The 13950-nt window shown below is 44.1% G+C and overlaps 2 protein-coding genes across 2 annotated transcripts in view; both read left to right on the top strand.

Annotated features, from left to right (window-relative positions):
* The window catches only part of LOC112238528 (unconventional myosin-X-like), a 227522-nt gene extending 220922 nt beyond the window's left edge, over positions 1 to 6600 (top strand). The window contains exons 39-40 of the mRNA XM_042320069.1: positions 839 to 1030; positions 1954 to 6600. Coding sequence (XP_042176003.1) covers positions 839 to 1030; positions 1954 to 2058 — 297 coding nt within the window. The 3' untranslated portion in view covers positions 2059 to 6600. The remainder of the gene's footprint in view (positions 1 to 838; positions 1031 to 1953) is intronic.
* Positions 6601 to 8544: 1944 nt separating this feature from the next.
* LOC112243577 (small ubiquitin-related modifier 3) lies at positions 8545 to 11987 on the top strand. The gene is made up of 4 exons (XM_024411396.2): positions 8545 to 8686; positions 10466 to 10594; positions 10760 to 10831; positions 10938 to 11987. The coding sequence occupies exons 1-4, from the start codon at positions 8666 to 8668 to the stop codon at positions 11037 to 11039; spliced, it is 324 nt and encodes a 107-aa protein (XP_024267164.1). The 5' UTR covers positions 8545 to 8665; the 3' UTR covers positions 11040 to 11987.
* Positions 11988 to 13950: the final 1963 nt, after the last annotated feature.

Here is a 13950-nt window from a genome sequence, read left to right as displayed (position 1 = left end):
ACTGTGGTGAATAGGGCTAGGGAGGATACTGTGGTGAATAGGGCTAGGGAGGATACTGTGGTGAATAGGGCTAGGGATTATACTGTGGTGAATAGGGCTAGGGAGGATACTGTGGTGAACAGGGCTAGGGATGATACTGTGGTGAATGGGGCTAGGGATGATACTGTGGTGAATAGGGCTAGGAGGATACTGAGGTGAATAGGGCTAGGGATGATACTGTGGTGAATAGGGCTAGGGAGGATACTGTGGTGAATAGGGCTAGGGGGATACTGTGGTGAATAGGGCTAGGGAGGATAATGTGGTGAATAGGGCTAGGGAGGATACTGTGGTGAATAGGGCTAGGGATGATACTGTGGTGAATAGGGCTAGGGAGGATACTGTGGTGAATAGGGCTAGGGATGATACTGTGGTGAATAGGGCTAGGGAGGATACTGTGGTGAATAGGGCTAGGGAGGATACTGTGGTGAATAGGGCTAGGGATTATACTGTGGTGAATAGGGCTAGGGAGGATACTGTGGTGAACAGGGCTAGGGATGATACTGTGGTGAATGGGGCTAGGGATGATACTGTGGTGAATAGGGCTAGGGAGGATACTGTGGTGAATAGGGCTAGGGATGATACTGTGGTGAATAGGGCTAGGGAGGATACTGTGGTGAACAGGGCTAGGGATGATACTGTGGTGAATGGGGCTAGGGATGATACTGAGGTGAATAGGGCTAGGGATGATACTGTGGTGAATGGGGCTAGGGATGATACTGTGGTGAATAGGGCTAGGGTATTTGATTCATTCATTCCTTTAACTTTGTATCTGACCTGCTGTATGTCTCTGTTTCCTCAGTGTAAAGAAGGAGGCTTTCCTCATGACCTGTGGCTGAGTGTGAGTGCAGAGAACGTGTCGGTCTACAAGAGAGGAGAACCCAAACCTCTGGAGACGTTCCCCTACGAACACATCATCTTCTTCGGATCTCCCCAGGCCACGACTTATAAAATCACAGTGGACGACAGAGAGATGTTCTTTGAGACACCTCTGGTACAGTATTACGCCATAATACAACATTATAGAAGCAGTAACCTGGTCCCAGGTCTGTTTATAACACCAGATTAGAAATGCTTTGCAGCCTTTCAGTAGCCTGGTCCCAGGTCTGTTTATGCTCATGCCAAGATGTTTGTCTAGACAATGAATGACAGGGAGTTGACATGATAGCAAATAGACTGGTATCCCAGGCTAGCCTTTCAGAACGTCAACCAACAAGGCCTTGTGTGGCTGATATGATGCTTCTAAACACATACAGTTCAAAAAGTTTGGGGTCACTTACAAATGTCCTTGTTTTTGAAAGAAAAGCAAAATGTTTTGTTCATTAAAATAACATAAAATTAATTAGAAATACAGTGTAGACATTGTTAATGTTGACTATTGTAGCTGGAAACGGCTGATTTTTAATGGAATATCTGCCTAGGCGTACAGAGGCCCATTATCAGCAACCATCACTACTGTGTTCTAATGGCACGTTGTGTTAGCTAATCCAAGCCAGTTTGCGCTGTTCTGTGAAGGGAGTAGTACACAGCATTGTATGAGATCTTCAGTGTCTTGAAAATGTCTTGCATGGAATAGCCTTTATTTCTGAGAACAAGAATAGACTGACGAGTTTCAGAAGAAAGTTATTTGTTTCTGTCCATTTTGAGCCTGTAATCGAACCCACGAATGCTGATGCTCCAGATACTCAACTTGTCTAAAGAAGGCCAGTTTTATTGCTTCTTTAATCAGAACAGTTTTCAGCTGTGCTAACATAATTGCAAAAGGGTTTTCTAATGATCAATTAGCCTTTTTAAAATGATAAACTTGGATTAGCTAACACAACATGCCATTGGAACACAGGAGTGATGGTTGCTGATAATGGGCCTCTGTACGCCGTTTTCCCTGCTGTTAAAACTGTATCCTCTGTGTTGTTTCAGGTTGGAGAGATCACCAAGATCATGAAAGCCTACATCAACATGATAGTGAAGAAGAGATGCAGTGTCAGATCTGTGTCCAGCTACGGAACCAACTGGATCAGGTGATTAGGGACAGGACAGGACACAGCCCAGCTTGCTTCCCACCGCCCCAGGCTAACAGGACAGGACACAGACCAGTTGACTTCCCACTGCCACAGGCTAACAGGCTAACAGGACAGGACAGGACACAGCCCAGCTGGCTTCCCCTGCCCCAGGCTAACAGGACAGGACACAGACCAGTTGACTTCCCACTGCCACAGGCTAACAGGCTAACAGGACAGGACAGGACACAGCCCAGCTGGCTTCCCTGCCCCAGGCTAACAGGACAGGACACAGACCAGTTGACTTCCCACTGCCCCAGGCTAACAGGACAGGACACAGACCAGTTGACTTCCCACTGCCCCAGGCTAACAGGCTAAAAGGCTAACAGGCTAACAGGACAGGACACAGACCAGTTGACTTCCCACCGCCCCAGGCTAACAGGACAGGACACAGCCCAGCTGGCTTCCCCTGCCCCAGGCTAACAGGCTAACAGGATAGGACAGGACACAGTCCAGTTGGCCTCCCACCGTCCCAGGCTAACAGGATAGGACAGGACACAGCCCAGCTGGCTTCCCCCGCCCCAGGCTAACAGGATAGGACAGGACACAGTCCAGTTGGCTTCCCACCATCCCAGGCTAACAGGCTAACAGGCTAGGACAGGACACAGACCAGTTGACTTCCCACCATCCCAGGCTAACAGGCTAGGACAGGACACAGTCCAGTTGGCTTCCCAACGTCCCAGGCTAACAGGCTAAAAGGCTCACAGGACAGGACACAGCCCAGCTGGCTTCCCCCGCCCCAGGCTAACAGGATAGGACAGGACACAGTCCAGTTTGCTTCCCACCATCCCAGGCTAACAGGCTAACAGGCTAGGACAGGACACAGACCAGTTGACTTCCCACCGCCCCAGGCTAACAGGCTAGTACAGGACACAGTCCAGTTGGCTTCCCACCGCCCCAGGCTAACAGGCTAAAAGGCTCACAGGACAGGACACAGTCCAGTTGGCTTCCCACCGCCCCAGGCTAACAGGCTAAAAGGCTAACACTACAAGGCTAAAATTCTTTGAAGGCAAGAGGGACTGTTCTCCTCAACCCAGATGTCTGGATAACTGAAAGCTGTTAATCAGCTACTCAATATCTTGTTCACCTCCATTGACAACAAGGAATCTCATCTAGAAGATTCTAAGAACCGTAGGACCGTAGTCTCTCATTGCATATATATGTGGTAAAGAGGTCAATGGAACTCAACCAAAATAATGGAAATGCCATGGAAACGTGTGGGGGAAAGATGCCATGGGGGAAAGATCCTTTCATTGCCCCCCAGCAACATTAGCCTACGTTTAGGCTATTGTTTCACACTCTGTTGAGGTAGAAATCGAAGTATAATGCTTGTATTGATGTCAACCCCAATACATGTTAATTTCATCGTCACCAATCAGCTGCGTTAAAGTTGAAAACTACTTTGACTACCACTACCAATTTCTGTATGCTAGCTATGCTACCAGCTGATACGAATGGGAGTTACTATTTAGCAGTCACATCTTCTAAATCTGAAAAGGGGCAACTTCTAAATGTTATGCAGTGAAAACAGACAAATATATCCAAATCGGATTTAAATTACCACATTTTGAGCCTATTGCAATACATCAATTATGACGGATTTGACAAATATTCACTTTGTTAGATCAGATTTGTTTGAATGTGCACCAATCCAGCGTTGTCCCCCGCCCCCTCCCCTCCCCCCTGTCTGCATTCCATTGACCTCTTTACCAGAACATTCTAGAATGTGTCTAATTAAAATGTCTACCTGCTTTCCCTCAACCATTACATATAGCTTTTCTCTAGCTGTCGACAGAGTGGATAACCAACCATGTTATTTTCTGCCATTATTTACATCACTTTATCAATGGTATGGACCGATCAAGTATCACGTCACGTCAAGATGTCCTTTTGCTTCAAGATTGAGCATTTGAAATACCTTTCCAATGGACTGAGATTTAGATTGACTGAGAAGTGTCACTGTCAAGCCCTCCCTGACTATAGCTCCCGGGTTGTGTCTTATTTTGACATTGTACCATATGAGTTGTTGATGCACACAACTATACCATTCTATATTTATAATGAGAAGAAGTGATTTGTCTCTCTAAGGATGTACTATGTGATCATTATTGATCCTCAGGGCAGTCATTACTCATTACAATACTCTGTTTAGTAGCTACTCTATGCCACAGAATAGGAAAATAAGGTTTATAGACTTCCCCCTCGGGTTTGATGAGCAATATGAGTCCAATTTCAGACCACAGACCCAAGGAGTTGAACCTCTTTACATTTTAATGCCTTAAATAGTTTCACTGCTTCCATCCATGTTGTTATTTGACTACTTTGGACTGTGAGTAATAGTTTCACTGCTTCCATCCATGTTGTTATTCGACTACTTTGGACTGTGAGTAATAGTTTCACTGCTTCCATCCATGTTGTTATTCGACTACTTTGGACTGTAAGTAATAGTTTTGCCTTTCAGGAATGGCGTCCCCAAACAAGTGTATGTCAGGGTTAATAACTTGGTGGTTATAATCAGTTATAACACAGGTGGTCGAGGCTGCCATTCTACCCAGTGCCTGAGAAGCAGAGTTTAAACCACATGGTTTCAAATCTGGTGAAATGACACTTGCCTTTTATATATGACGAGAACAAACCAATATATATATGACTAGAACAAACCAATATATAGTCCGTTGCTTCTTCCTACTACTACATGTAGGTTGTTTATTTACACTAAAGGCTGTGGTTAATATAAACATGTGCTTATTTCTGTAAACCATGATTATAGAATTTAGTCTCCAGTATTTTAAATAATTTAAACGGTTATATTTTCTATTATGAAAATCATTATATTATTTTTTGTCTTTTTAATGATTGTGACTGAAACTGTTGTTTAATGAGAGCGTGATGTTTTGATGAGACAAGCAGGACATCTCTTGGTACTTCTGTTACTGAAGGATGAATTGTTATTTGGGTCTTTATGGGAGGGAGGGTGACATTGTCTCACGTCAGATGGGGTCACTCCTCCGCGATGCTTGTACCTCAACCGGTCTTGTAGGACGTGGAACTCATATTCAAATTTCAATATTGAGCATCCGCCATTCAACAAATTAAAACATAGTCCCTTATTATTATTTTATTTTTTACATCACAGCGCTCTCGTATGATTCTCCGTGAAATAGGCAGATTAACTAGCTAGCTAAATTATTAAAAACGTTGTGACAGTGATTTAATAGTTTGCAATTGTGAGAAAATAAAAGCAACCCTTCTGCTCAAATTCTGTGGCAGGACCGTTGGTCGCCAGGCAGTGACTTGATCAGCTATCTGTTGTAGCTCGCTAGCTTACTGACATAGTTAGCTAGCTAGTCAGCTAGCTCTTCCGTCACTGACATATACAAGCTTGCTTAGCCTGTTTAAATGACCCTGGAGTTGTAGACATGCAGCCCCACAATGAATAGGAAGTAGCTGTTAACAGAAATCAGTCCACAGATCAGCATGTTTCTCCGGATCGTATTGTTGGGTCAGCTGACTCGAGAGGCTCCTGCTTCATGAAAAATCATAATAATGGAAGCATTAGCACTACTAGCTACAGTAGCTTGCTAGCTAGCTTTTGTTGGAAGATTCACCATTGTGTGTGCAGCACTAAGCAGGTAGCTGGTTGGTTAGCAGTGTCGTTTCAGTCCAGATGATTTCAGGGACTGGCTCAGCTGTTGGACAAATGTATGCTTTCGTGCCCATTGTCAAACTTCAGAAATGCTGCTCATTGAAGCACAATAATCATTAGCTAGCTGTAAAAATGGGGCGACTAAGACTTCCTCACCAAAAAACATCAACATTATTGACATACTGTATTTGTGGTTTTACCATAGCTGAATTCAGACAGTTCTGAGGCAGGAATGAGGTTCAGCGGATGATGTCTCTTAGGTAATACATGTTCTAACGTCGTGACAGCCCGTTGTAGCCGGGCTTCTTTTGATCTATCCCATGATCCTTTGCGAGATACAAGACGGATCAGTGCAGGCGGAATCCATGTGCTATCTGATGGAAGACAATGGGAGGCTGAGGTATTTACTGTGTGTAATTCTAATAGTCAGGATGAGAGGGTCAGTACTATAAGCAGACACAGGCTGTTTCTCAGCTCTGTGTGTGCGTCTGAATTGGCACCCTATTCCTTATATAGTGCACTACTTTTGACATGTTCCAAATGGCACCCTAGTCCCTATATAGTGCACTACTTTTGACCAGGGCCCTATGGCACCCTAGTCCCTATATAGTGCACTACTTTAGACTGGGACCTATAGGGAATAGGGTACCATTAGGGATGCCACCCTGTCTGTTTTTTCTGGCCAGCTGCCGGCAGCCACACCAGAACTACTGGTATGTTCCCCTTGACCATTACTGTACTTATGACATGTTTCTGTTTATTTGGAGAGAGGAGAGAGAAAAAGAGAAACAATCTGGAAATGATTTTTTGTTGTAACTGGATTTACAAGATGCTTTAATAAATGATTGTATTTATAACCTGTTTGGCGTTGTCTGTACAGTGTTGTCTGGATAACAACATGTAGCTACAGTACTATGAAACAAAAGCAGTTTCTGGCCATTGGAAAAACAAAAACAGTTTTGATACTAAATGTAGCTACATCTTACACAAAATCCTGCCTTTTTAGAAAATGTAGCTTCTTCAGAAAAAATATAAAGATACTTTGCAAGTAGCAAATATTTCACCAAAGAGAAGCAAAAAGCACACTGACATCACTAGAACATTAATGCAACCAAGCAACACAGCCCTAAGGAGCTTGGTTAGGAACACAGCCCTAAGGAGCTTGGTTAGGAACACAACCCTAAGGAGCTTGGTTAGGAACACAGCCCTAAGGAGCTCGACTAGGAACACAGCCCGAAGGAGCTCAACTAGGAACACAGCCCTAAGGAGCTCAACTAGGAACACAGCCCTAAGGAGCTCAACTAGGAACACAGCCCTAAGGAGCTCGACTAGGAACACAGCCCAAAGGAGCTCGACTAGGAACACAGCCCTAAGGAGCTTGGTTAGGAACACAGCCCTAAGGAGCTCGACTAGGAACACAGCCCTAAGGAGCTTGGTTAGGAACACAGCCCTAAGGAGCTTGGTTAGGAACACAGCCCTAAGGAGCTTGGTTAGGAACACAGCCCTAAGGAGCTTGGTTAGGAACACAGCCCTAAGGAGCTTGGTTAGGAACACAGCCCTAAGGAGCTCGACTAGGAACACAGCCCAAAGGTGCTCGACTAGGAACACAGCCCAAAGGAGCTCGATTAGGAACACAGCCCAAAGGAGCTCGACTAGGAACACAGCCCTAAGGAGCTCAACTAGGAACATAACCACAAGGAGCTCGGTTAGGAACATAACCCTAAGGAGCTCAACTAGGAACACAGCCCTAAGGAGCTCAACTAGGAACATAACCACAAGGAGCTCGGTTAGGAACATAACCCTAAGGAGCTCAACTAGGAACATAACCCTAAGGAGCTCAACTAGGAACATAACCACAAGGAGCTCGGTTAGGAACATAACCCTAAGGAGCTCAACTAGGAACATAACCCTAAGGAGCTCAACTAGGAACATAACCACAAGGAGCTCGGTTAGGAACATAACCCTAAGGAGCTCAACTAGGAACATAACCACAAGGAGCTCGGTTAGGAACATAACCCTAAGGAGCTCAACTAGGAACATAACCCTAAGGAGCTCGACTACCCTGCCGCCCCAGTATGCTGCTTACTTATTTGGAAACTCAATTTGATTTAGTGATTTGATGATTTCTTGACTGGAACTGTCCATATATATTCATTCTGGAAAATTGTGGAGGGTTTTTTCTTTGCAGTGTTTTAATAATCAATCAATGTTTTACTGAAAGATATTTTCATTTGGGTGCAGGACAAAAGAGTTACTGAGAGAAGAACACCAGGGTTGTGTTAAGATGGCACAAAACGTTTTTTAAATGACTGCCAGCAAATATTAAAATTGTACACATTCAGGTAGAATGTACAGCACAGCACTACATTTCAACACTCCGTTTCAAAAAATGTCTCCTGTTTCTTGCCTACTTGAATGCGACCCAGTCTCTTTAGTAAGTGTTGTTCTGGTTAACTACTAGCCATGCTTTGTGGTTTTAGTCTGGGTTTGTGTATAAGCACTTTGTGACATCTGCTAATGTAAAAAGGTCTTTATAAACATGTGATTTGATGTTGCGTTTATATTTTTGTTCAGTGTACATTAGTCTATGATTTCCACGGCTCAAACATCTTCGAGAGGCTTCATTGATTAACGAACATGTATCTTTACACACTTCATACATTGATTTATCCAGGTGATAGAATAAGCTGTCGAATTTAGCTTTTAATTCACGGGAGCGCGCATTAAAACGATTTGCGCGCTCGCGTGAGCACGGTCATGAAAAAATATATAGACACGTGACCCAGTGAACCAATTAGAGTTTAAAACCCCTATGCTCGCTCCTGGTCGACAAACAGAAGACGGAGAGAGTTGGGGAACAATAAGCGCAAACATTTAGCAATCTGTCTGTAAATTAGTACATACCTGAGCATTAACTAGCTACACAATGTCTGAAGAAAAGCCAAAGGTAAGAAATAATGTGTGTGATTGAATATTTTCCGTATTTCCTTGTCTAGCGTACTAATATGTTGGTGATAACGGTAGGTTGCCAGATTCCGATTTGAGCGGGTAAAAAGAGAAAACAAAGGTTTGATTTGTGGACATTTTGTAACGTTTTGCGTGTAGAAAATTTGGGCTAACTGGCCAGTTATCTGATAGATGTAGTGTACTATTTATCTATTCCTGTTTTTGTAAAGTGATGGTTTTCAGTGAAACAGCGCCATTGTGACTTTTCTGCGCCCGTTGGAGTAGAGACCAACGGCGTTATCACTGCGGCTTTATGAGCTAGCATGCTAACGTTAGCTGGAGCTGCCGCCCCACTGATGGCTGACCAGTTAGCCATCTAGTTAGCTGGAGCTGCCGCCCCACTGATGGCTGACCAGTTAGCCATCTAGTTAGCTGGAGCTGCCGCCCCACTGATGGCTGACCAGTTAGCCATCTAGTTAGCTGGAGCTGCCGCCCCACTGATGGCTGACCAGTTAGCCATCTAGTTAGCTGGAGCTGCCGCCCCACTGATGGCTGACCAGTTAGCCATCTAGTTAGCTGGAGCTGCCGCCCCACTGATGGCTGACCAGTTAGCCATCTAGTTAGCTGGAGCTGCCGCCCCACTGATGGCTGACCAGTTAGCCATCTAGTTAGCTGGAGCTGCCGCCCCACTGATGGCTGACCAGTTAGCCATCTAGTTAGCTGGAGCTGCCGCCCCACTGATGGCTGACCAGTTAGCCATCTAGTTAGCTGGAGCTGCCGCCCCACTGATGGCTGACCAGTTAGCCATCTAGTTAGCTGGAGCTGCCGCCCCACTGATGGCTGACCAGTTAGCCATCTAGTTAGCTGGAGCTGCCGCCCCACTGATGGCTGACCAGTTAGCCATCTAGGTTAGCATGGCTCTTGTTGTTAGAGCTAACTAGATAAACTATTGCTAGCTACAAAGGCTAAACACAAATGTTTGACACCGAGATATTAACTCACCGGCAGACTGTGAACTCGTCAACCTACCAGTGCTGTTATGCTCGTCCTACACTGCCGTTTTTTGTGACAATGTTGTGTAATTGTGCGATGCAGGGCTCCCTTACAAAAGAGACACTTTGTCCCAATGGGACTCTGTTAAAATGAAGGTACATTAAAATACAACCGTTAGCAGTGTGGTAGCTAACGTAGTTTTATTAGATGGAGTTGCCGTGACGAGTTAGCTAACATCTTCATGTTACAATGCCCGTCGAGATGCTTTAATTTTAGCCAGAAAGTTTGCTCCATCTAATGCATAACATTAACTGTTAGACTGTCGCTTTTAAGCTGGGCCCGAGAAATTGAGAAACGGCTTCTATCTCAAGGCCATCAGACTGTTAAACAGCCACCACTAACATTGAGGCTGCTGCCCACATTGAGACCCAATCACGGTTCATTTTAAATGTCACTCCAATGTTTACATATCTTACATGACTCATATCACCTGTATATACAGTATTTTATACCATCTACTGCATCTTGCCTATGCCACTCGGTCCATCGCTTATCCATACTTATATGTACATATTCTCATTCACCTCTTTAGATTTGTGTGTATTAGGTAGTTGTGAAATTGTTAGATATTACTGCACTGTCGGAACTAGAAGCACAAGCATTTCCCTACACTCGCATTAACATCTGCTAACCATGTGTTATATCACCAATAAAATGTGATTTTGATTTGATATAAACAATGTAGCTATTGTCTCTGAAATGCACCTGTTCCCCACTGTTTTTTCAGGAAGGAGTGAAGACTGAAAACGACCACATCAACCTTAAGGTTGCAGGTCAAGATGGGTCAGTAGTCCAGTTCAAAATTAAAAGGCACACTCCGCTCAGCAAGCTGATGAAGGCGTACTGCGAAAGACAGGTGAGGCTGTCCTTAGAGTTTACATTCATCTGTCTACTTTTCTGCTCGTATAAGACAATGTTAAGCTTTGAGGCTGATTGTACAACCTTACAGGGCAACTCCTGACCACAGTAACGTGCTAGATGAGCCTGACAGTGTTTTCTCTCCCCTCATCTTTTATTTCAGGGTTTGTCAATTAGACAGATACGGTTTAGGTTTGACGGACAGCCAATCAATGAGACCGACACACCTGCACAGGTAGGTGACACTCACTTTCGGTGTAGTCCTCTAATGCAAAAGAAGTTATAACATGTACAGATGGAGTTACAAGTACACTGACCATTCTATGTATTTGTGTTGTCAGCTTGAGATGGAAGATGAGGATACTATTGATGTATTTCAACAACAGACCGGAGGAGGCTCCTTCCTCTCAGAGGCTTCTCTTAAAGGTGTATGGACCCACTGAGGCGCCTCCCCTTCTGAGGACAGAAACACAGTTGATGAGCAGCAACTTTTTTTTATTAAATAATGGTCCCGCTTTTTTGTGTGTGATTGATCTGCTCGTAGCCATGGTCTTATTCTTTTCGAGCTGGATTTCATGCAACCAATCCACAAATGTCTTGTTTATATTCATATTGAGGATGAACTATAAACTGCTTGTTTTGGAGAATGTGTTTGTTTCACACACGGGACAATGGGGATGTGGGGGGGGTTCAACTCATTCAGGGTTTGTCCCAAATGGCACCCTATTCCTCTTACAGTGCTCTACACTAAACAAAGTAGTGCACTATAGGGTTCCATTTGGGACACATTAAATCTACCATAGGTTGAGGGACTTAGTGTTGAACAGGTCTCATAATATGCAAAATTATATTTTTAATTTTTTTGTCTGCTGTTTTAATTAAGTACATTTTGCAAAATATGCAGTTCAAGTGATCAATTGTAATTTTAAACCTGTACAATGTGTTGAAGGAATATTGGTGACTGGGGTGCTCTGGTGCCATTAGATTGACTTGCTTTGTCTCTGGAACAAAGGCTTTACAAAAGTGAACAGATGTCTATGGTGGAAAGAGTTTCAGGTCTATTTTCAACATCGCTTGAAAGAATGCAACCTTTCACATGTCTGTTTGGGTTCTACTCACCCCTTCCACACAGATTTAAGGGAAGTAGTTGAGCTCCTGCTTTTAGCCCATCCCTCAATCAATATTTTGACAAAATAAAAGGGAATCCACCATGACTTCAACAACCTTTGACCTTTTTGTTTCTAATCAGACTTGATGAATCTTCCCACCTGCCTTCAGACTGTTGTGGTGGACTTGACTAGGCAGCACGGGTCCACTAGTCCTTATGTTGCTCTAATGATTTGTACATTGTCTTTTACTACTGTATACAATAAATATAGTTTGGTACTCAGCTACCTTGTTTGTTTTCCTTTTGGCTGCTGTATGAGGGGTGCTGAAAGACTGTTGCTGTCTTCCTAGGCCACTTTAGGAAATTTCAAACCGCACATCTTATCAAATAGGTAAAAGTACATGGATGGTAATTAACTGTTTGGTCATTCACTTCACACAGTAAATCTGTTCTGAGACAGCTGTGTTTGTGAAGCTACAGTACTTCCAGCAAGGGGTGCTGTCACCTGTTAGTGTTTATTCTTCAGCATTTTCTGGAGGCTGTATTTAACTAGGCAAGTCCGTTAAGAACACCTTATTTACCATAACAGCCTACCATTAAAACCTGTCTAGAAATGACGGTAAGTCGTAGCCATAAATTATAGGAAGCTTAGCTATTAGTCATTTCACACATCAGCTTTTCAATGACCGTGGACAGTGAAACGCTACACTGTTTCAATACCTGCAGGAATTCTCTTGATTTGACTTGTTACATCGTCAAATGCAATACGACCCCCTGAGTAGGTAGAAACTTATTCACTTCAATACGACCCCCTGAGTAGGTAGAAACTCATTCACTTCAATACGACCCCCTGAGTAGGTAGAAACTCATTCTCTCTACGGAGAGAAGCTATGTGCAGTTCGAACAAATATTTCCAGTGAACTTAGTGTAGAGGTTAGACACAGCCAAGTCACCTAGCAGTTTCATTTACCTGTTCCCACTTTAATAGTTCCTATCTGAGGTTAGACACAGTGTTTGTCTATGGAGATTGCATAGTTATGTGTTTGATTTCATACACCTGTCAGCAACAGGTGTGGCTGAAATAGAACCCACTCATTTGAAGGGATGTCCACATATAGTAAATGTAATGCATGTGAATTTGTAAATGAAGGTGGGTCATTGGAGGATATGTTGTAGTTGAACTTGATATTGAGTTTCTTAAATAGAGGGGCAGATGGAGCCAATTGTAGTCAGAGGTGACTAGTCTTGCACATTTCTTTTGAAGGATGTGTAATTGATAAACCAAACCACTAATCTTTCTGATGATCCTGATGGACTTTTTAAGCACTTTCAGACTTATGTCTGATTTCTGTGTTATTACCTATATATATTGTTATTCTGTCTATCTATTGATCGTTCATATATTAGCTACAAAGCAACGCATCATGTCAGAAATCTCAGTAAAGAACGGTCTGGAATTGACCAATGGGGACACCTTTAATGTCATACACAACACCATTCAATACGAGAGTGTCTAACCTATAGCGGTGAGCTTTAGACACACCCACTGCTTTAGACACACCCACTGCTTTATATACGCCCACTGCTTTAGGCACACCCACTGCTTTAGACACACCCAATGCTTTAGACACACCAACTGCTGCTTTAGACACGCCCACTGCTTTAGACACACCCACTGCTTTATATACGCCCACTGCTTCCAACACGCCCACTGCTTTAGACACGCCCACTGCTTTAGACATGCCCACCCCTTCCAACACGTCCACTGCTTTAGACACACCCACCGATTTAGACACACCCACTTATTTAGACACGCCCACTCCTTCCAACACGCCCACTCCTCCCAACACACCCACTCCTTCCAACACGCCCACTGCATTAGACACACCCATTCCTTCCAACACGCCCACTCCTTCCAACACGCCCACTCCCCAACTCCTTCCAACACACCCACTCCTTCCAACACACCCACTGCTTCCAACACACCCACTCCTTCCAACACACCCACTGCTTCCAACACACCCACTGCTTCCAACACACCCACTCCTTCCAACACGCCCACTCCTTCCAACACGCCAACTCCTTCCAACACGCCCACTCCTTCCAACACGCCCACTCCTTCCAACATGCCCACTACTCAGAGACCAGTTCAGGAAGCAGCTAGCTCCACTGGCCATATTTGGTGGGGAATGGAACACTCACCAAAAAATATGGCAGTTTTGAAACTGCAGTAAATGTGCAGTAAC

This window comes from Oncorhynchus tshawytscha, linkage group LG03 (genome assembly GCF_018296145.1).
Source record: "Oncorhynchus tshawytscha isolate Ot180627B linkage group LG03, Otsh_v2.0, whole genome shotgun sequence".
Lineage (NCBI taxonomy): Eukaryota > Metazoa > Chordata > Actinopteri > Salmoniformes > Salmonidae > Oncorhynchus > Oncorhynchus tshawytscha.
Note: the sequence above shows the minus strand (reverse complement) of the source record. Positions and strands in the feature narration are given on the sequence as shown.